Below are 24,218 nucleotides of genomic sequence, written 5' to 3' on the forward strand. Positions count from 1 at the left end.
TATATTTATTTATTTGTATTTGTTTTCCAGGATAGAGACCTGCTCTCAATGGATCTTTTTCAGACTCAGCCTGGAGCAATGCCTGGTAAAGTGACTTGCTCAGAGTCAAACAGACAATGGAGGCTGATGGAATCAAACCTTGCACCACTGGACTAGAGAAAAGAGCTCTAGGCCAGCTGCCAGAAATAAACAGAATATGTTGGAGACATATCTAGTTCTCAAATTATTTCCTGCTCTAGAATAGGCTCCCCATCCATGTGCAGCAGAGTCCATCCCTAACCATATTCACATATAAACTTGAGCATTGGATAAGAAATAAAAAATTCACCCTGGTCTGGCCTTCATGTCTCTAATAGACAGAGGCTGACAGTAAATATTCCCTAACTAACATACCTCCCCCATACCTATATCAACCGTGTAGCTAACAAAACCCTCCAAACAGATGCCCATGTTACATGGGGACACAGCTGGTCTGGGTTGCATAGCTAGGCTTATAAAGGCCCTGGTTGCCATTAGCCTAATATCTACCTATGAAACTTATGAAACTATACTTCATACCTCTTTACAGTGGTGTGTGTATATATATATATATATATATATATATATATATATATATATATATATATATATATATATATATATACATACATATTCCTACCAATGTCACGTGCAGGCATTTGGTAGTTGTGTAGTATATTCCTAACAAATTTAACAAGTGCAAGCATGCGGTAGTTTGGTAGCATATCCTAATAACATTAACACATGTAGACATGTAGTAGTTGTGTAGTATATCCTATCAACATTAAGTGCAGGCATGCGGTAGTTGTGTAGTACATCATAACAGCGTTAACAAATGCAGGCATGTGGTAATTGTGTAGTATATCCTAACAATGTTAACAAGTGCAGGCATACGGTACTTGTGTATTCCTAACAATGTTAACAAGTGCAGGCATGTGGTAGTTGTGTAGCATATTCCTAACAACATTAACAAGTGCAGGCATGTGGCAATTGTGTAGTACACAGCTTACCAGAATTGTGGAAGACAGTTATGGAATTTACTTAACTATTTTATGCCTTTGCTTAACTGCGGTGGTGGTGCTGCAGTAACGTTGTTGCCTCACAATTAGACGCTGTCCTGTTCGATTCTCAGCTAGAGCGTTTTCTGTGTGGAGACATGCGTGAATGGGCATACCTTCATTGAAGATTGTGCGTCAGGGCTGGCAACTCGGCATATAAAAATCTACAGCCAATCATTAGCAGACCGGAGATCCACTGTGGCAACTCCTAAACGGGAAAAGCCGAAAGACACAACATTTTCTGCCTTTGCTTACATCTGTGCTGTCATAAACAGTTATGCATTTAAAAAGTTTGTTGCTATTTTACTTGATAAAATTCAATATAAAGTGTTAGCTCTCATCAAAAAGAAAAATTAGGAGTCAAAAGGAAATTAATGCCTAAGTGTTTATTGCTTCCTAAACTAGACCAAAAAGAAAAAAAGAAAAAAAAAAATCTCACAGGCACTAAGTTATAAAGCAAAAATAGCTGTTTACATACTTCAGAAAAAAGTTCAGCTCATTCAGCAAACTGAACATTTTATTATTTTCTTTTATGCAGCACATCTTTGATCGTCTCTATCTGATTTACACAGTTGGATACTCAATCTCCCTGGGATCGTTAACAGTTGCTGGCATTATCTTGGGTTATTTCAGGTAACTATATTATATTTCATAATAAACAAGTTATAGTTTTCCTTCTAAATATGAATTTCATCCATATTGTATATTTCAATTGCTTGTTTTAATGCCTGTTTGTTATTTGTTTCCTTCCATTTTGTGTCACTGTTCTTTAGAAGGAGTAACATCAGTTATATTCAACGTTACATTATGAGTAGATTATATGTTTCTGTACTGATTCATTGTGTCTTGCTTTGTTGAAATCCAATGAAATTTAATCTGTCGATTACCAAATTACTTGCCAGCTGTCTCATTTGGAACACAAAGCACCACAACACTCAAAAAAAAGAACAAATAGTAAAAATGTATTCGGAGGCCCTTACTGAACTGTCCACACAAGGGCATTAACACACGATCCTATACTCTAAACTTACAAGATGTCAAGACACACAAACTTGGATAAAAAGATTGTTTTAAAAGCATTTTGCCTTTTCCATTTACTGTGAGTCACCCAATCTTTTTGCCTCTATATTCACAAAAACACAGTATGCTCATTAGTCAGGAATCAATGGAATCACAAAGTAACAGTCTGCCCTTTTGCAAAGGCAAGATCAATTCATCAGGTCCTGACAAAACAAGACCCAGTGAATCAATCGACAGCAGCACGATGCACCATGAGAACTGCATGTTTGCATTACTTGTTTGATCCATTATAATGCAAAGGGACTTTTGTTGAGAGTCCTGATCATTGACATATGCAGAGGAAGACAGTCTCATTGATGAAAGAAAATTGACCAGAAGTCATAAAAGCTGTCCTTTCAGGTGACTGCAAAGCCTCTTTTTCGACACCTTTTTGATGCAGCATTCATTAACGTAGTATCAGCCCATATTTTTGCACTGGGGTTAATTGAGTTCATAGGTCTCAACGTCCTCTGTATAAAAGATCGGTAGTGTTAACCATTCTTTGCACCTGTCAATGAAATCACGTCTGAGGAAAAATGAAAAACACACACATGCATACACACTTATGTATAGACACAGACAGACAGGCACACACAAACACACACACACACACACACACACACACACACACACACACACACACACACACACATACTCAAAGTTAGATCAACTAGATAGGACACCTCCTGAACCATGTATTGTGTGGAATTTTCAGGCCACAATCTCTCCTTTTGTTTAATGCTAACTTTATGGCAACAAAAACACTATTTAAGAAACTTAGTAATTTTGTAGTCAAGGAACAGTGTGCCATTAAGTCTTTTACTGGCACAGCATGACTGTTGCAAAGAAGAGTATGCCAGACATACCTCTGGCATTTCTTTAATATTCTGAGTATTTTGCTGTCATGGTGCTGGAGGAAACTGTCTTGGCATTTATGGTGCTTACTCTCAGCTTAAAGAAATAAATACACAACACCTTCTGAGCATTCTATTCTAATAAAAATACACAGATACATGTTAGTAGAATGGTGAACTGTAGAATGAAAAAAGACAAATGCTTAATCGTGAGAAATCCCTGCCTTGCATGCAGGGTTACAAATGATTGCATTTTGACAGTTTATGAATGAGAATCCTGTGTTTTACATCAGAAACATATACATTATGTACCATCCTTTTGTACTGGGTGAACTTTCAGAATAATAATCTCCTTTTATATTGATACTTTTTACTGTAGATGGAACAGGAAGCACATGGGCAAAGTTCTTTTGCAGGGCTTACTGATGCTATGCTTGTAACATTGCACAGTAATTAAGTGGCCCACTTTTCTGCTCTGTATATTTTGTAACAATAAGCCATGTAACTGCTATCAGTTGATAGGCAGCACTTCTTTTTCCATTCTAATTATTGTGAATTTAAATGTGATCTCTGCTATCAGCTGAATTAGTGTACGATATACAGGTTCAGCCATTGACCCATTGCAGTACTTAGTGTTAAAGCATTTGTTAGGGTCAGTAAGCATAGATTCCCCTTAAAATGCAGTGACCACCTCCAACAGATTGGAGTCTGTGAATAAATAATACCTGAATTTCTATACTGTCCATAAACAGTTCTATAAACTTTGATCATAAACATGCACACAAAAATAAAAACACAAAGACAGTCAAAAATACTACCAATAGAAATAAAAACAAATGCTCAAATAGCTTAACCCAAAGCAGTAACACAAACAAGCAACCCCAACAAATAGCAAAGTAGAAAAAATGTGTGTGTTTTTTTTTTTTTTTTCTGGTGGGAAAACCACTACATTCAAAGAAGAGAGAAATCTCCCTTAAAATGGGAATCAATGCTAAGACACACAGAGAACCACATTAGTAATGATTCTACAACAAAAACAGTAAGCAAAAAACACAACTCAACATAAAAAAACAACCAAAAACAAAACAAACCCCACCCAACAATACATACCCTAGCCAGAAACATTCTATGAAAACATTTAATTTTAACATTATTGCTGACCAAAAATATTGATATTGGTATTCAGTATTATTTCTTTTTGCTCACATTTACACACACAAAGCCATTTTATTTTCTGTGCATTTGCACAAACGAGCTATAACCATTTGTGCAGTTTAAAATGACTTGCGTTCTGGAAGATGTATTTGCTGGTAGTTTCTTAAGGGTAGCTGTTTTTTTTCCTCTGTTCTGTTTTGCCGCTCCTGCTTGTTGTCCATTGAATCTTTTGATGGCAGTTAATAATTCATTCCCATATTCATCTCCTCCAGTTAGTACCCAACATCACTCCATATGGCAGAGCCTCCTTTTCCAAGAAGAGGTTAGCCTTCAGTTATTTACAAAAGCAACATCACCCCTTGACAGCCATCAGTGAGGCAGCCATTAGAATATTTTGTAACTCTGAGTCCTCACTCTGGCTGTTTTTCATTCCACACCAAAGTCTGTAGTCTGCTCAGTGTGCTGCAGTCCTTTTCACAACATTCTGTGGTTCTGTGCAGGCTAGGAAACTACTTCACTATACTATAACCACCAGAGGGTATCTCTTTCCCAAATGGTGAGAGGGGGAAATTAATGTATCATTACTCCATTCCTTGATGGCTGCTGTATACAGTCTCATTATCACAAGGGCCTGCAATGCCTTTTCCTTGTGTATGCATATTCCAACCTACCTACCTAACTACATGCAAGGCTAACATATTACTGCTTAATAGCACTAAGACCACATGATTATTCTAGATTGCTTTGGGTAGTCACAAGTCACTGCTTTATAACTGCAAGTTCAACATAGCAAGGCTGCATCACCCCCCCCCCCTCCCATAATGGATACTCATCTCCATCTTCCCCTGTCAGCTCCTTTGGTTCCTGGAATCACTATCGGAATGTGGACTGGTCGGATTGTATTTGACACAGTGCTAACTAATTAGCAATCATCGTCTTGACTCTAACTCTTTTTTTTTTTTAATTTGATATGTAAGTTTGCAGTAATACGATGAATTACAAGGGTTCACGATGACAGCATTTCCTCCAAAGGCCATATTTACTTTTTTATTCTTTACTTTGCACCGTTCTTTTTTGCAACTTGTACATAAACTCTTATATTAGTAATATTACATCCCAACGTTTCTGTCACCATCCCTGTTCTTTTATTATGCTATGTCTATGCTACCCATTCTCCTGGTTACATTTCTTTCACTATCCCTGTTCTTTTATTATGCTACGTCTATGCCACCCATTCTTCTACTGGTTATCATTTATTTTAATTTTTAGAGCCACCAGCTGCCTTCCTTTGTATCTTTCATCTTCCTTGTTATTACCGTTCTTGTTGACTTGTACACATGTGCAAACACAACACATTACATCTGTCAGACAGATGCATTAACAGTGTAATATTCAAAGCAGTAACTGTTTAATCATGTAATATGCAAATTAATTAACTGAAATGATGAGTTATTGAGAAGAGCATGGCACTATTAATATTAATGAGATTATAGCAATGCAGAAAACGCACAATTCACTGTACGTAATGCAAGGCAAAACCGCCACTGTTTTCTTTCTCATTACCAATCTCTTTATTATTCAGTTTGCAGTCAGCAGTACAATAACTTTTGTAGCTTTCCTCTGTAGAGTAACCACCTGTTCCACTTTGCGAGGGACAGTCCCTCTTTGGGCAGTTGTGTCTTTACAAAAAATTGTAAAAATGGCAAATGTCCTGAGATTTTAGGACAAAATTATTTCCTATATTTTATGTAATAGTTGCATAAAACAGTTATTCTGTATCTAAAATATCTAAATGTTATAAGAAACAGAATAAGCAACTAAAATGCTACAAGAATAAGCTTTTATTTAGGCAAAAAGTTAAGTTCTAACCTTTGTACTGACCGTGGGTATGTGTCAGCCTGTAAAATCTGATGTTTGTGCCAAAAATGTCCCACTTTGGCCATTTGAAAAGGTGGCAACCCTATTCCTCTGGTCATTTAAAATTATATATTTTCCTTTCTCATGAAAATAAAGTACAAAGCAAAACAATTATTCTTGAGTGAAGTAAAACCAGTTTTCTGTGGCCAGGATGTATAGAAGTTTCATTCTGTCATGCACAAAACACATTTGAATGTGGGAACTGTTTTAATTCAGTTGCACAGTCAGCAATTTCCTTGCTATTTTATTACTTCAACTATACACAGAACATCTTTGGTATCTGGATGTTTCTCCATCTTATTAAATAAAATATTCCTTGGGCTTATATTTTTTTTGCCCCCTTGCTTAGTAAGGTGTCACAGATTAATGTTTCTCAAGCAATCATGACCGTATTTCTGTGCTCATGATAATCTTTTTCACAAGCACATTAATATCAGCAAAGCAGAATCAAGATGACCTGTTGATGCTTTGTTACTAGACTCCAATATATTTATAATCACAGGATTTAAATGCAAACATTTCCGATACTTATGCTATTGTTGTCATTCATCACTATCAGCTAACAGGCATACAAACATAATTCTATACATTTCTCCCAAATTATCATCTAGTTTCATAGACACATTTGATGGGCATAATTGACATAGTCTTTAGATGCTTTGGATTTCTACAGTACTGAGCCCAGAAAATTATATTTTCACTTCTTTAAAAAGAAGTGAACCTTCCTCATGCCATGGTCATAGAACATCTTTGAATCTGAAGGCTGTGCACTGAAAGAAATTGGATGTCATAGGTTCATAAATTCATAGATAAGTGCTAAGCTAGCTACCTTTGCAGACCATTTTAAAATGGGTTTATATTAGATGTTCGACCGCTTAAAAGTTCGAATCTCTAAAGGTCGACCTTTAGAGATCGAACAGTTAAGCAATCAAACTTTTACAAAAATTAAATAAAAGAAATGCACAATAGAAAAAAAACTAAAAGGTTTAAGCAGTGGGGCAAACCCCCCAACATCTCCCATGTGGGGGGCCGTGCCCCCACACCCCACTATATTAATATACCAACTCCAAGATCGCACTACAGTGTAGGGAATGGGAAATTTCCCATTTCTGCATTGTAGTTCACTGGTGAGATCTCGGGGTTGGTATATTTAAGTAGTGGGGGGTGAGGGGGGTGCAGTGGGGCTTGCCCCTCTGCCTAAACCCTTTCTACATGTTTCTTTTTTTACATATACTTTTTTACTATATTGAACGTTTAAGTGTTCGATCTGTAAAGGTTGACCTTTACAGATTTGAACATTTAAGCGCTCGTTCTAGTAATATAGACCCTTTAAAACTACCCAGTTTCCCTTTTGTGCTCCAAATAACCTATGTTATCTGGTTACAGATTGGTCTTACCCATCCTAATATCGATAATTATATATTACCTCTAATGAGAATAACAAGGACCATGCCATAGGGGACCCATGCATGGGATAAAGCATTAAGGAGCTGCTTCTGTCCATTAGTAGAAAATGGGCAGTCCTAGAGTAAATGTTCTGTTTTTGATCCAGAGATCTCAGTTACAGTTGAATATATGGGCAGGGATAAACAGTCATGTAAAATAAAATGAAATATCTGTCTTGTTTGTGCTTGCCTTTTACTTTTCAGAGCCATAGCACTTGCCAGATGGTTCTCTTCCCAGGGAAGAGGGCAAGTGGGCAGTAGCAGCTGAAGCAGCTAGACATTCAGCAGGCAAAGGTATGGATAAAAAGGATAAATAAAATCAATCCAGAATTCAAGCATATATATTTCTTCCCAAATGAAACAGTACACACAATAATATTTAATAGTAAAATAAAAGAAATACTGCTTTTCATAGGCTCATAAGTGTTTACTAGGCTAATGACCACAAGGGCCTTTTTAAGACTAGTCATGCATCCTGAATCTCTGACAAGTTCTGACACCCTTGATAAGTGTAAGCATAGGCCTGGGATATGAACCATTTACAGGTTATCTGTGTCCATTATAGATATCGGTGCCAAACCAGGGATGAATTTCCGTTTTCCCATCCAACTCTGCAAGTTGCACTTGAATTGGGTTAGAGAGGAATTCTGCTTCACATGGATGGGGGGGGCTGTTCCATTGACAGGGTAGTCTCTGGGATTTATCCCTATCTCTCCAGCAGGTCCTATTTATATAAAAGGCATGGTTTAAGTCTTTAGAATGGGTAATTCTGATGCTATTTGTTTTGTGGCTATGCAGGAGGTCCAGCAAAATGGGGTCTGAAAATGCCCTGTATGCCAGGCATAGATCTCCCCTCAAAAGCCTGTAGGAGGCAAAATACAGGGATATGGCCTTGAGGTGGTCTGCATAGGACATATTACTTATGCCCTGTATTCTTTTAGTGAGGAACCTCTGTGGACATTCCAGTTTTTGGATATGCCTGGGTAGGTGCATACCAAAGGGGGCATTGTACTCAATGATATGTCTATTGAATGCTGAATACAGTAGAACAATTGCTTCCTTGGACTTAGATGCCATACCTTTGTTTATAAGTTGCACAAAAAGAATGATTTCCTCACCAGTGTAAACATGTGATGATCAAAGGCTAGATTACTATGTGTACCCCTAAGTCCCTGACTACTGGGTCAATGATCAGGGGGGGGTGCTGTCAATATGATAGTTACCAGGGATGGCTGACTTTCCCAAGGATACTATTATGCATTTCTTGGCATTTAGTTTTAGTCCATGGCTCTGACACCAGTTGTTTGCCTGTGTTAACTCCTCCTGGAGAACATTTGTGTCAGTGTGAGATTCAATGACAGCTCCTAATTTGCAATCTTCTGCAAATTTAGTCAGCCACAGACCACTGACAATGGCCTTTACTTCAGAGAAGTAAATGCTGAAAAAGAGCCATCCAAGGCCTGATCCCTGAGGGACTCAACTTGTGACTGGCCTCTTTGTAGAGGTGGACTCCCAATTCTAACTTCCTGGGTCCTGTCTTTGAGCAAGTTGGCTATCCACCAGGTGACATACGGGTTTGTACCTAACCTCTTGAGTTTGTCAACAATGCCCAAGTGGGATATTGTGTCAGATGCCTTGGGCAGGTTAAGGTAGGCAGTGTAAATGATTTTTCCCTCATCCATTGCTTTGGCGACCCTCTAAAAGAAGTCCACCAGGTTGAGTAGGCATGATCTGCCCTTGACTAAATAAAACTGGGTTGGGTCCAGTGTCTGCAGGTTTAGTAAAACTCTGTTGATCATCTCCATGATAATTCTTTCCATGGATTTACATATAAGACTAGTAAGACTTGTGGGTCTACAGTTTCCAGGCTCTGTAGATGGCCCACCTTTGTGCAGAGGGATGAGTGTTGCCTTTCTGCATTCATGAGGAAATGCTGACATTTTGATAGTACTTCACCCTTTCTGGGAACTATTACCATTTTTCTAATTGCTATCACAGAATAGCACAAACCAGGACAATGCTGCTGTGTGCTACTTAAGCAATAACCCACAAGTGGGTGTGGGTAAATCTTGATATACCCACATCCACAAATGGGTTATTGCCATTATACAATAGCATTATCAAGCTTGCAATGTACATCAATAAAGTGCAGAAGAAACAACAGAGAAAAGAGAATCTAGCTTTCCTTTTTTTTTTTTTCAGTCAAAATTTTATGAAGGACAGAGTAGAAATAAAAGGGAAATCAGGTACATTTCTGTTTCTTTATTTTTGAGAATGTACCTGATTTTTTTCTGTTTTGAAAAGTAACTCAGCATATTCCAAAAGAAATTCTGGCTGCTAAACTGTACTTCATGCCTTTTTTTACAAACACAGTAAGGCTGTTGAGGTAAAACAGTTTCAGGATGTTATATTTTCCTTATCCTCAATTCTGTTTATGATATAAATAAAATGAAATGTTTCCATTGTCTACATTTTACCTTTACTTCTAATTGTTGCCTGTTAGACAATACTGTTTGTCAAAGAATCAAGAACATAAGGCTGAGTCTTGCTTCCATATGAACATTTTCTGTACAATCACGTGTATGTATCATAATTAATACAACACTTTACGTGTATGTATCATGATTAATACAGCACTGTAGGTGCATGTATCATGATTAATACAGCACCATACATGTATGTATCATGATTAATACAGCACCATACGTGCATGTATCATGATTAATACAACACTATATTTGTATGTACCATGATTAATACAGCACCATACGTGCATGTATCATGATTAATAAAACTCTATACTTGTATGCACCATGATCAATACAGAACAAAACGTGTATGCATCATGATTAACACAGCACCATAAGTGTATATATCATGACTAATACAACACTGTATGTGTATGTATCAAGATTAATGCAGCACCATACATGTATGTATCATGATTAATACACCACCATATGTGTATATATCATGATTAATATAGCACCATAGGTGTATGTCTCATGATTAATGCAGCACCATATGTGTATGTCTCATGATTATTACAGCACCACATATGTATTAATCACAAGTAATACAACACTATAAGTGAATGTATCATGATTAATGCAGCAACATACGTGTAAGTATCATGATTAGTATAAAACTATAAGTTAATAGGTTGGTACTAGGTTATTGACCCTAGGGCCTATACTAGCCATAACAATTCCCTGGATATATCTTCCCACAATATTTACTTCCCTGGACCCCTGTCTAGCAGAACAACTGACGTGATCCCTGGGGTGAATTTCCTGTCTCCCTTCCAATCGTCAAGGTTTTTCTTGAAGAGGGCCAAGGAGGCACTCTGTTTGACATATATGGTCAGTCTATTCCAGAGTATGGGGAGTCTCTGGGTCAGGAACCTATCCCTCCAGCATGTTTTGTTCATTTTGATGACAAGGTTTAGATCCCTGGAGCATGTGGCTCTGAGGGATTGGGATTTATTTAAGTGGAGCATGTCCAGTAGCTCAGGGTTTGACATGGCCTTGTATATTATGCATGTTGTATGAATGTTGTATGTGATGTATCATGCTTAAATCAGCACCATAAGTGTATGTATCATGATTAATACAACACTATACATTTATGCATCATGATATAGAATTACTGGCCTCAAACAGATGCCATACGCAGACCATCTCAAAAAACTCCAGCTCTACTCCGTCGCATATCACCTGCTCAGGGGCGATCTCTGCCTAACAAACAAAGCTATGTCAAACCCAGAGCTGTTGGACATGCTTCACTTAAAGAAATCCCAATCTCTCTGAACCACACACTCCAGGGACCTAAACTTTATCATCACAATAAACAGAACATGCTGGTGGGATAGATCCCTGTCCCAGAGACTTTCCATACTATTGAACAAACTACTCATTCATGTCAAGCAAAGCTCCTCATTGGCCCTTTTTAAGAAAAATCTTGTTGACTGGATGGAAAATAGAAAATTCACCCTGAGGATCACTTATGCGGCACTGCTTGACAGGGGCACAGGAAAATAATTTTCTTGGGTGATGAAAGTCAGGGAACCATTTAGGCTAGGCTTATACAGGCCCCAGGGCTGATAGCCAAGTACCTACCTATGAATCTATGAAGCTATGAAACATACGTGTATGTATCATGATTAATACAACACCATATGTGTATGTATCATGATTAATACAACATTATACATGTATGTATCATGATTAATACAGCACTGTACATGTATGTATCATGATGAATACAGCACTATACGTGTATGCATCATGACTAATACAACGCTATATTTGTATGTATCATGATTAATACAGTACCATACGTATATGTATCATGATTAATACAGCATAATACATGTATGTATCATGATTAATACAACACCATACATGCATGTATCATGATTAATACAACACTGTACTTGTATGCATCATGATTAATGCAGCACCATATGTGTATGTATCATGATTAATACAGCACCATACATGTGTTTATCATGATTAATACAGTACCATACGTGCATGTATCATGATTAATAGAACACTATATGTGTATATATCATGATTAACACACCACCATAAGTCTATGTATCATGATTAATACAACACTGTACATGTGTATATCATGATTAACACACCACCATAAGTGTATGTATCATGATTAAAACAACACTGTATTTGTATGTATCAAGATTAATGCAGCACCATATGTGTATGTATCCTGATTAATACAGCAACATATGTGTATTTCTCCTGATTGATACAACACTGTACGTGTGTGTATCATGATTAATACAACACCATACGTGTATGTATCATGATTAGTACAGCACCATACGTGCATGTATCATGATTAATACAATACAATACGTGTGTGTATCATGATTAATACAACACCATACATGTATATATCATGATCAATACAGCAATATACGTGTATGTATCATGATTAATACAGCACCATGCAACACCATATGTGTGTGTATCCTGATTAATACACCATATGTGTATGTATCATGATTAATACAACAATATGTGTGTATGTATCATGCTTAAATCAGCAGCATACATGTATGTATCATGATTAGTACAACACTGTACATCTGTTTCATGATTAATATAGCACCATACATGTATGTATCATGATTAATACAGCACCATATGTGTATGTATCATGATTAATAAAACACTATATGTGTGTGTATCATGATTAATACAGCATTATACGTGTATGTATCATGATTAATACAGCAATATATGTGTATGTATCATGATTAATATAGAACCATACATATATTTATCATGATTAATATAGCACCATATGTGTATGTATCATGATTAATACAGCACTATACGTGTATGTATCATGAATAATACAACACCATATGTATTTGTATCATGATTAATACAGCACCATTCATGTATGTATCATGAGTAATACAGCACCATACGTGCCTGTATCCTGATTAATACAACTCCATATGTGTATGTATCATGATTAATACAGCACCATACAACACCATACATGTGTGTGTAATGATTAATACATCATATGTGTATGTATCATGATTAATACAACACTATACATCTATATATCATGATTAATATAGCACCATACATGTATGCATCATGAATAATACAGTACCATACATGCATGTATCATGATTAATACAGTACCATACGTGCATGTCTCATGATTAATACAGCACCATACACCATATGTGTGTGTATCATGATTAATACAACACCATCCATGTATGTAGCATGATGAATACAACACTATATGTGTATGTATCAAGATTAATGCAGCACCATACATGTATGTATCATGAGTAATACAGCAACATATGTGTATGTCTCATGATTATGTGTATGTATCATGCCTAAATCAGCACCATGCATGTATGTATCATGATTAATACAACACTGTACATCTATGTGTCATGATTAATGCAGCACCATACGTGTATGTATCATGATTAATACAGCAACATATGTGTATTTCTCCTGATTGATACAACACTGTTTGTGTGTGTATCATGATTAATACAACACCATATGTGTATGTATCATGATTAGTACAGCACCATACATGCATGTATCATGATTAATACAACACAATACATGTGTGTATCATGATTAATACAACACCATACATGTATATATCATGATTAATACAGCACTATACGTGTATGTATCATGATTAATACAGCACCTTGCAACACCATATGTGTGTGTATCCTGATTAATACAACACCATATGTGTATGTAGCATGATTAATACAACAATATATGTGTATGTATCATGCTTAAATCAGCAGCATACATGTATGTATCATGATTAATACAATACTGTGCATCTGTTTCATGATTAATATAGCACCATACATGTATGTATCATGATTAATACAGCACCATATGTGTATGTATCATGATTAATAAAACACTATATGTGTGCGTATCATGAAGAATACAGCACTATAGGTGTATGTATCATGATTAATACAGCACTATATGCATATGTATCATGATTAATATAGAACCATACATATATGTATCATGATTAATATAGCACCATATGTGTATGTATCATGATTAATACAGCACTATACGTGTATGTATCATGAATAATACAACACCATATGTATTTGTATCATGATTAATACAGCACCATTTATGTATGTATCATGAGTAATACAGTACCATGCGTGCCTGTATCATGATTAATACAACACCATACGTGTATGTATCATGATTAAGACAACACCATACGTGCCTGTATCCTGATTAATACAGCACCATACATGTGTATATCATGATTAATACAACACCATACTTGTATGTATCATGATAAATATAGCACCGTACATGTATGTATCATGATTAATACAACACCATACACCATACATGTGTGTATAATGATTAATACACCATACGTGTATGTATCATGATTAATACAACACTATACATCTATATATCATGATTAATATAGCACCATACATGTATGTATCATGATTAATACAGCACCGTACATGTATGTATCATTATTACTACACTATACGTGTATATATCAGGATTAATACAACACTATATGTATGCGTATCATGATTAATACAGCACTATACATGTATGTATCATGATTAATACAGCATCATACGTGTATGTATCATTAATACAGCACCATAAGTGTATGTATCATGATTAATACAGCACCATATGTGTATGTATCATGATTAATACAGCACCATACATGTATGTATCGTGATTAATACACAACCATAAGTGTATGTATCATGATTAATACAGCACCATACAGGTATGTATCATGATTAATACAATACTATACGTCTATGTATCATGATTAATATAGCACCATACATGTATGTATCATGATTAATACAGCACCATACGTGTATGTATCATGATTACTAAACTATACGTGTATATATCATGATTAATACAACACTTTATGTGTGCGTATCATGATTAATACAGCACCATATGTGTATGTATCATGATTAATACAGCACCATACGTGTATGTGTCATGATTAATACACAACCATAAGTGTATGTATCATGATTAATGCAGCCCCAAATGTGTATGCATCAAGATTAATGCAGCACCAGATGCTAAGGTTCTCAACAGTATTATAATATCCAAGTGCTAAAGTTGTAGGGAATGCTAGTTGTAATGATGTAAAATAAAATGAAATGTTATTCTTGTATATGTGTGATATTACTTATCAATATGAGATATCAGAAAAAACAGTGGGTCAAAGAATTGACACATTTCTTACTTCTCACTGAAGATTTTTTCTTTTCTTTTTTTCTTTTGTTTAGTGTGGTAGAATTAATACAACCCCCAGATCTTATACTGATGAGGGTGTGATTGAGTTAATCCCATGTTATGATTCTTAGGTGTTCTTTTTACTGTATAACTAACACAGCCTTCAGATGCTACACACAGCAGTTTAGCATGTGGAAGCTATATGAATTCAGTCATGCCCTTGGCAGCTTAACATCTGGAAGTGATCTGTGGATGACTGAGTTAATACATCAAACTATCCTGTATATAGTAGAATCAATACAACCTCCATACACTGGCATGAAGAATAGCTTAGCATAGGCATATACAATGCTTCTCTGTGGGAAATTAGTGTACACAAGATATTCTGTTACACTGGCTCCTGTAAGCAACTATGTTTTTCTCAGCATGTGTGAAATATTAGTCTTGCTTTTAGTGCAGCAGAGAAAGATAATAGCACACAAGTGGCATACAGACAAACTTCCAAAAGTTAATTAGTGCAGAGTAGCCTAGGAAGAAATTCATTAACTGTTGGCAGGAGAAAGTGGTATGATGACAAGAACCTTTGGTGACATTTTATTTTTCCACCTCAGTGCTGTAACTAGGTTTTATGTCCTTTTTGCATTTTGGAGATGCAAGATATAGTTTTGGAATGAGCAATGTATAGTCAGGTCACTTAGAATGGTCCATTTATGATTTATTGCATACGTTCTGAGATAGCAGGGGTGCAGATGTTTGGAAGATCAAGAAGAAAGTGCTAATGTCATGGGATATGTTGGGTTGTCATTGTTAATGCACCTTTTTAATATCAAATGGAAGATGGCATAATACATGTAGAACTGCAAAATGGGTGGTCATCTCCCTTTTCAGAAAGAGGAACAGTTATGTTTGTTTCAGTTGTAGGGTGATCACTCTATTCAGCCTCACAAGAGTACTGGAAAAACAACTACATCCAGCTGTTGAACTTCTGTCAAAAGTAGTGACGTGAAGTCTATCTTGGATGTAGAAGATTAAATTCTTGTACTTATCAGGTATTACAATGCAGTCTGTTAGTATGATCCATGAGAGCTTGGTTCACCCAGGCAAATTATGTGACCATGTAAAGCAGTAAGTCTTGTAGACGATGATGCACTAGTATTGGGTTCTATGGCTGCTATTATGTGCCACCAAGTTTCTGTTTTCATGGAGAAAGACTTAAGTCTGCATTTCTTTTCTTTTCATTACTTTTCCTCCACTCCCTACAGCTGACCATTAATTGTCAACAGCTCCCCACTCATTTACTGGGCGTACATGACCGAGCTTACCCTCCTAGTGTACTCACTGTCTGTCAAAGGCTGATGAGGAGATACAGTATGCTTCTGCTGCTGCTGGTACATGGAAATGGATGCGTTATACTCCCCCTATGGTAACCTTATAAGCTCTGTCATGGCTGCCTTCAAGAGGTACAAGTAGGTGTCCAAACACCAAAAGATAACCAGGATCACACAGAGGTACACCTTTAATAGCACGGAGCAGTTTTGCACTATAACATTTACAATGGAACATTGTAGATTTAAGAACATCCAAGTATGAATCTTTTAATATTATTGATAAATGTTAAGGTCCTGTGGCTGACTAAATTTGCAGATGATTGCAAATTAGTAAAAGTCATAGACTCCTCCGCTGACACAAATGGTCTTCATGAAGCAGTGATAAAGACAAATAACTAGTGTCAGAGCCATGGACTAAAACTAAATGCCAAGAAATTCATAATAGTATTCTTCAGGAAGGCATCCACCCATGGTAACTGTCATATTGACAATACACTCCTAAGAAGTGACCCACAAGTTAGAGAGTTGGGGACATGCATAGACAATAATCTGGCTTTTGATATCACATGTCTACAGAAGTGAGGAAATCATTCTATATTGTGCAAACTTCAAATAAAGGTATGGTTGTGGCATCCATCCTCTGGGCCAATAATCAAGGAATCTTAATCCTCACCACAGACACTGGTGACTGACATTCACTTGGAACAAAAATAGATACACACAGTATTTCCAGATGTAGTTCTATGCAGCAAGCAGAATTTTCCTTAAGAGCACTCAGGGAATAGACTCCATCCTGGGGATGGGTTTTCTCTCTCTTTCTCTCTCTCTCTCTCTCTCTCTCTCTCTCTCTCTCACCAGACCTCAAAATAAGACTCCCAATTGACACAGCTGTAGAGTTGAGTCTTCAGCCGAGTGTTCCAATTCAAGTCCTCCACCACCCTGTCCATGAAACCAGTGCTCTGTGTCCTAAAATGCTGGCACAGATTTACCAGCTATGCCCCCTCTTCCCAGACTATAAGGTTGAAACTGCCACCAAAATACTCCAAAGCCAGCTACTCTAAGGGTCTTACTAGAGTATCCAGTTATGCCTAGTAAAATGAACACTTATACAAATGGTAGTGTTTGAGCAATATAGCAAAGCTTTCTGGAGTGGCCACAGTGTCACCAAATAAATTTAAGTACTCCCAAAAGTTAAAATATTCTCTAAAACACCAGCCACCATGAAAAATGTCAATATATCTAATAAAAAATAATAAAAGAACATGAACATTTTAAATATCTATTTACAATAAACACCGGAGTTTCAATTACAGGAAATATTAAAAATAACACCAATGGAAAAATTCACACGCATACAGAAAAACAATACTTAACTAATCTCCCTATATTTTCCTGACTGATCTAAAAAATCACTGTCCCCTAGTTCACTTACTAGAACAAGGCAAGGTGATGTGGGTGAGTGTTTTTTATTCTTGTCAGGTTGCACAAACAGACTGCCCTGACACTTCTGTTTCACCTAGTATTAAAACATCATTTCAGTTCTGGATTACGGAATGACATCACATACATCTGGTCATCTGACTTCTGGTTCCCACACTACCCCCCTTTACTAGAATCTGAACCAGAGTCTAGCGTATGTGTGTCATAATACACACACATAGAATTAAGATGTGTTATAGCATCCAGAAGTTATAAAACCACTTCAAAAACTTCCACCATTCCGGGGTAGCAATTAGTTCACTCCTAAGGACAATATAGTAAGATTTCTAGTCCTCGTTATCACAGACATTCTGTCTCTGGGCTAAACCAGGTAATTTACAGTAGTTTCAGACTATTTTTCAAAGTTTGCTGGACTGAGATTAACCTCTTCTCTTCCAGCATCTTCTTTTACAATATATTAATTTCAACACTTACAATACATTCTGACATACAGGTGCATTTCATTTGTGTCCCGCAGAACCCATTGTTGGTACATTTTAAACACAAGCAGCTTTACAAGTACATTTTCAACACATGTACCTGTACAAATCAGTTTGATATACAAATGGCATATAATTCTTTACAAAACTCCAGCTAGCTATGTTGGCATATATTACACATCCATTGCCCTACTTCTCCTGGCATAGCTCACAATACCTCACATCATCATATCTCTCCCCCCTTTGATGATTCAAACTAGTTTCTCAATTGACCCTGGAGAAATGTTGTTTGAGAGGGATGACCCTGTCTGGGAATACATTAACCCATACCCTGTATTAAGAGTCCATCTGCATTTGCATTGCTGACCCCATTATGGTGCCGTGCTGTCATGTTGTATTCCTGCATCTTTAGGCTCCACATTAGTAACTTGTCATTTTGCTGGCTGGCTCAATGTAGCCATGTTAAGAGATTGTGGTGTGTAACTACAGTGAAGTTCCTTCCACACAGATAGGGCTGAAGTTTCAGCAGTGCCCATACTATGGTTAGACATTCTTTTTTTATAGCTGCATAACATTACTTCCTGGGTTGGAGTCTACAGCTGAGATATACAGCTGGATGCTCTTCTCCCTGAGAAGCCTGGCTGAGTACAGCCCCCAACCCATAGTTTGAAGCATCCACCTGCACAATAAATACTTTGCTGTAGTTTTTCCTTGTTATATCTGGGAGGGGAGGAGCTATTGTACTATAATCTAGCTATAGTACCTCGCTGTCCCCAACAATGCCAACACCTGCTTTTTGGTAACAGGGGCAGGCCATACCTGAATAATTTCTACTTTGGCAAGTTCTGGCCTTATCTTACCACTCCCTGCTCTATGCCCCAGGTAGGAGACCTCTGCCATACCCACTTGACACTTACTGGGCTTAATGTTCACCCATGCTCTTTGCAGTCTACCTAGGACCTTCCTGACATGATGAAGGTGCTCATGCCAGGAATAGCTGTAGATAGCAACATCAACCAGGTAAGCAATGGCATAATCACCTGCTTCTGTTAGGATATAATCTACCAGCCTCTGGAAGGTTGCTGGGGCATTTTTCATCACAAAGCACATATTTGTGAACTCATATAATCTGAAATGAGTCACAAAGGCTGACCTCTATCTAGTGGTGGGAGTCAAGGGCACCTGCCAGTAGCCATTGCTCAGATCAATAGTGATCATATACTTAGCCCCACCCAGTTGCTCTAAGGCTTCATCTGTCTTAGGCATGAGGTTAGCATCTGACTTTATGTGACTATTTAGTTTACTGTAGTCCATACAAAACCTGGTGCTGTTATCTTTCTTTGGTTCCAACACCACTGGGGCAGCCCAGGGACTGTTGGACTCCTGGACTACCCCCAGTTCCAACATTTCCTGTATCTCCATTCACAAGTCTGTCTGACTTGCTCAGGCACCCTGGAAGGGACTTCTTGATAGGCATTTGAAGCTCCATATCCACATGGTGCTGCTCTAAGTGGGTCCACACAGACTTTCTAATGAACATGCCTGCAAATTCCTTCAACACTGCTTGAATTTCTCGAACCTGGGTGGTTGGGAATAGCCACTAGGTCATTGCTACCCCTTCCACTGAAGTGTCAGACTGAGCCTCATAGAGGAGATCCGTCACCAGATCCCCCTCAGACTGCTCCTGCCATCCACTGCAAATACTCAGCACAGGGCCTGCCTATCATGGTAAGGTTTCATCATGTTAACATTGTTCAATTTGTGCCCCTGCAGAATGCCTAGCAGGTTTACCATGTAATTGACATCACTGATCTTCCTTACCATTTTGAAGGGTCCCTCCCAAGCTGCCTCAGGAGTGAGCACCATTACCTGCTATCCCACAGCATATTCTTGGGGTCAAGCATTCTTATCATACCAGACCTTTTTCTGCTGTTTGGCTCCTGCCAGGTTCTCCTGGGCCAAGCCCATGTGCTCTCTAAGCCTTGTCCTGAGATTTATGACATATGCCACAACAAACTCCTTGTTTGATTCACACTCCCACTCCCACTTATCATGAATCAGATCTAAAGGCTGCCTCACCTTATGCCCATACAACAATTCAAATGGTGAAAACCTGTAGCTTCCTGGGGTACCTTTCTGTACACAAACAGCAGATGGAACAAATATTTGTCCCACTCACTCTTAAACTGGTCTGGAAATGCCTGTAGCATGGTCTTTAGTGCAAAGTTTAACTTCTCTACAAGACTATTAGTCTGGTAGTGGTAGGGGCTGACCTTTAGGAGCTTCAACCTACAATGCTCCAACAGACAAGCCAGCAGGTCTGCCATGAAATTGGCACCTCTGCCAGTCAGCATTTCTCTCGAGAAACCTATTCTGCTGAAAATCTTTAACAAAACATATGCTACCTTCTTTGCCTCAGTGGAGAGCAGAGCCACTGCCTCAAAGTATCTAGTAGCATAATCTGCTATCACCAAGATATACTTCTTCCCTGTGGAACTTGGAGTACTCAGAGGCTCCACAATATCCATAGCTACCCTCTGAAATGGCCCCTCAATCACAGGCAAAGGCATCAAAGGAGCTTTGACCATATCGCCTGCCTTGCCTACTTTTGGTTCTCCAGTATCCTGTTACATCCCTTGCAATTCCAAGCCAATAAAAGTTCTGCATTATGTGTGTCATGGTACACTTTATGCCCATATGGGTTATGGCTAGAAGTCCCCAGCAAGAGAGTCTGGGGAATACCTCTTAGTGTAAGGTCTGAGAGCAGAGCCTGTTTCAACTCTTCCTTTGTGACCTTTCCCAGCTCTCCTTCCAAAGGAAAATCTGGTATCCTCTGACACTGGTGCCTCACTGTCAGCCTGGGTACTACCACTCACCTCTGCCCTTGTAATCACTCTGCCAAAGGGAACATCAGTAGCTACTAGAAGCTGTGGCTCACTTTCAGGATCACTGCTACCTGGTAGCTCCCTCCCCGAAATAGCCACCTCACAAGCCCTAGTTTCAGGTGTGGAGTCTGTCTGGGCTTCTCTCAGGCTACCAACCCTACAAGCCTATATTCAGGCCTGAGTGAGTGTAACTACATGAGCATAATGTACTGCATTATCAAAATTATTCCCCATCAAGACATCTGCAAGGATATCCTCAAACACACCTACTGGCATACTTCCTTTTCCACGTTCCTAGTCAAGGTGAACTCTGGCCAAAGGCATTTGGAATGGGGTACGTCCTAAAGCTCTAACTGGAGTGGACTGCCCAAACAAGTACTGATCCTCTTTAACCACTGCAGGCTTCACAATGGTTATGTCAGAGGCTGTGTTTCTCTTAACAGTTGCCTGTTTTCCATCCACTAAGATAGGATATAAGCTCCGGTGATAGTCTGGTACCCCTGTTGTTTCCAGAGAACTTACCACTGGCATACTGTTATTCCCACTTGCTGACTCCCCTACCTTTTGTTCCCCACCTTGCTTCCATGGACATCTGTATGGTACCAAGCACCACTGTTTAAATTTCAAACATCTAGCCCTTGATCTTGGCTGTGTACCTGAACTAGTGGCTTCCTCTCTTATTGGTGGACTCTGTTGAGGATGTTTAGGCTGCCCACCATGGCTTCCCTTATACCCATGTGCAGCACTGAGTATCCCTTTCTTGTGCAATGATGCCCTGTTTGCTACATAAAGATCTCTTTTTCCCCAGCTCATCTGGAGAGTTACATTCCCAATCTACCAACCAGAGTCTCATGTCCTCAGGCAAAGTGCTAAGGGCTTGTTCCCTTACCAAAAGGTCTGCAAGCTTTTCAAAAGTGGTGACCTAACACCCACTCACCCACCTATGAAAATAAGTGCTAACTCATGAATATAATCACATACAATTTCATCTGCCTTGCATCTATGCTCATGAAACTTTTTTCTATAAGCTTCAGGTGTTAACTTAAAGCATTCCAATAAACATTGTTTAACTTTATCATGGTTTAAACAATCAGTATCAGAAAATTTAAAAAGAGCAGTTACAGCTTTACCGTACAGTAAGGGGGTCAGGAAGTGTACCCAGAGCCCTTGGTCACATTATACTGTTTACATACTCTTTCAAATATATGAATAAAAGTATCAACATTATTACCCTCTGTAAACTGTGGATGAAATTTCCTGACCTTTATTGCTTCTGGGGTTCTGTTATCCCCTCCCCCATGACCTCCATGATCCTGATGAAGAGTCAGCATTTCCCTCTCATATTGACACTGCCTCTCATTTTCTTCAGCCTCCAAATGTCTCTCTGCCAATTTTAATTCCATCTTGTTTTGCCTGCTGCAGTCTCTCCACTGATTCTAATTCCAAATGTTTTTCCTCCAGTTCAAGTCTATTTAACTCCAGACATGTTTTTAAATCCTCTGAGGGAAAGTTAAACTGTCCTGTTTCTGAGGGCTGCAAATCCCCATCACCAGACTGGTTATCCTACTGGATACTTTCTTTCTAAGTTACTCGAAAGTTATATTCATCTCCAGGTCATGAAATTCTTACTAACAAATAACCTTCTCGCAAACACTCAGCATTGGTTTCGCCCATCACATAGTACCACTATAGCTGTCTTAGCCTTCACTAATACCGTAAACCATCACAGGAATAACAACAACTTTGTATCTGCCATCTTTCTAGACCTATCAAAAGCTTTTGATATGGCCTCCCATTCCAAACTAATATATGTACTAACCAAACTATCCATTTCACCATCTGCCACAGCACAGTTTCATAACTATTTATCTGGCCATCAACAGTCTGTTCTGTGGCAGGGTGACCTATCTCCATGCCTTCCTTTATCCATTGGTGTCCCCCAAGGATCTATCTTGGACCCTCTCCTTTACTCCCTCTTTACTAATAATCTACACACAGCTACTCCCCATGGTTCTATAATACAGTAAGCAGATGATTCAACACTTATCTGCGCTGCCACTTCTCTATCAACTCTTCATTCTCAAACACAGGAATCTTTCACTTCTGTTGAAACATGATTAGCTAATGCCAATCTAATACTTAACCCAAATAAAACTAAATTATTACTCTTCCAACCTAACAAGACATCTATCTCATGCCCAACATTTAACATAATAGCCAAAGACAATAATGTGATTTCTCCAACAACCCATACAAAGCTTCTTGGACTGGAAATAGACAATACCCTAAAATATGACTTGCATGTCTCCCTAAGTATAAAAAAGTCCATAAGAAATATGGAAGTCTATATAGGCACAAAAGGTTCCTGACCACAATGGCCAATATAACATTAGCACAAACCCATCTGCTCTCCACTCTACTATATGCATCTCCAATTTTAACTAATCTAAGGAAAACTGACTTATCTAAGCTAGAAGCATGTTATAATAAAATTGCTAAGTTTGCATCTGACTGCCCATATAGAACACATCATTGTACAGCTTTAAGGATACTGGACTGGCTTGAGCTTGCCAACATTATTCTTTACAACCAACTCTCTGTAACTCACAAAATTGTAACACAACCAACTAGAAACCCTGCACTACAAAATTTCATCCTTCCTTACTGTTCCAGCAGACCACTTCACTCTAACAACAAGAACTTACCATCTCCAAGGCCAACAACACTGCAAGAGAATCTTTATTTTACAACTATATATCTCATATATGGAACTCCATT

At 38.1% G+C, this 24,218-nt stretch overlaps 1 protein-coding gene across 2 annotated transcripts in view; it reads left to right on the top strand.

Moving 5' to 3' along the window:
• The window catches only part of PTH1R (parathyroid hormone 1 receptor), a 1,409,870-nt gene that overhangs the window by 1,069,867 nt on the left and 315,785 nt on the right, over nt 1–24,218 (top strand). For both annotated transcript variants that reach the window (XM_044065852.1, XM_044065853.1), the window contains exon 5: nt 1,615–1,709. In XM_044065852.1, the coding sequence (XP_043921787.1) occupies nt 1,615–1,709 (95 nt within the window). The remainder of the gene's footprint in view (nt 1–1,614; nt 1,710–24,218) is intronic.

This window comes from Protopterus annectens, chromosome 3.part0 (genome assembly GCF_019279795.1).
Source record: "Protopterus annectens isolate FY-2018-M chromosome 3.part0, PAN1.0, whole genome shotgun sequence".
Classification (NCBI taxonomy): Eukaryota; Metazoa; Chordata; order Ceratodontiformes; family Protopteridae; genus Protopterus; species Protopterus annectens.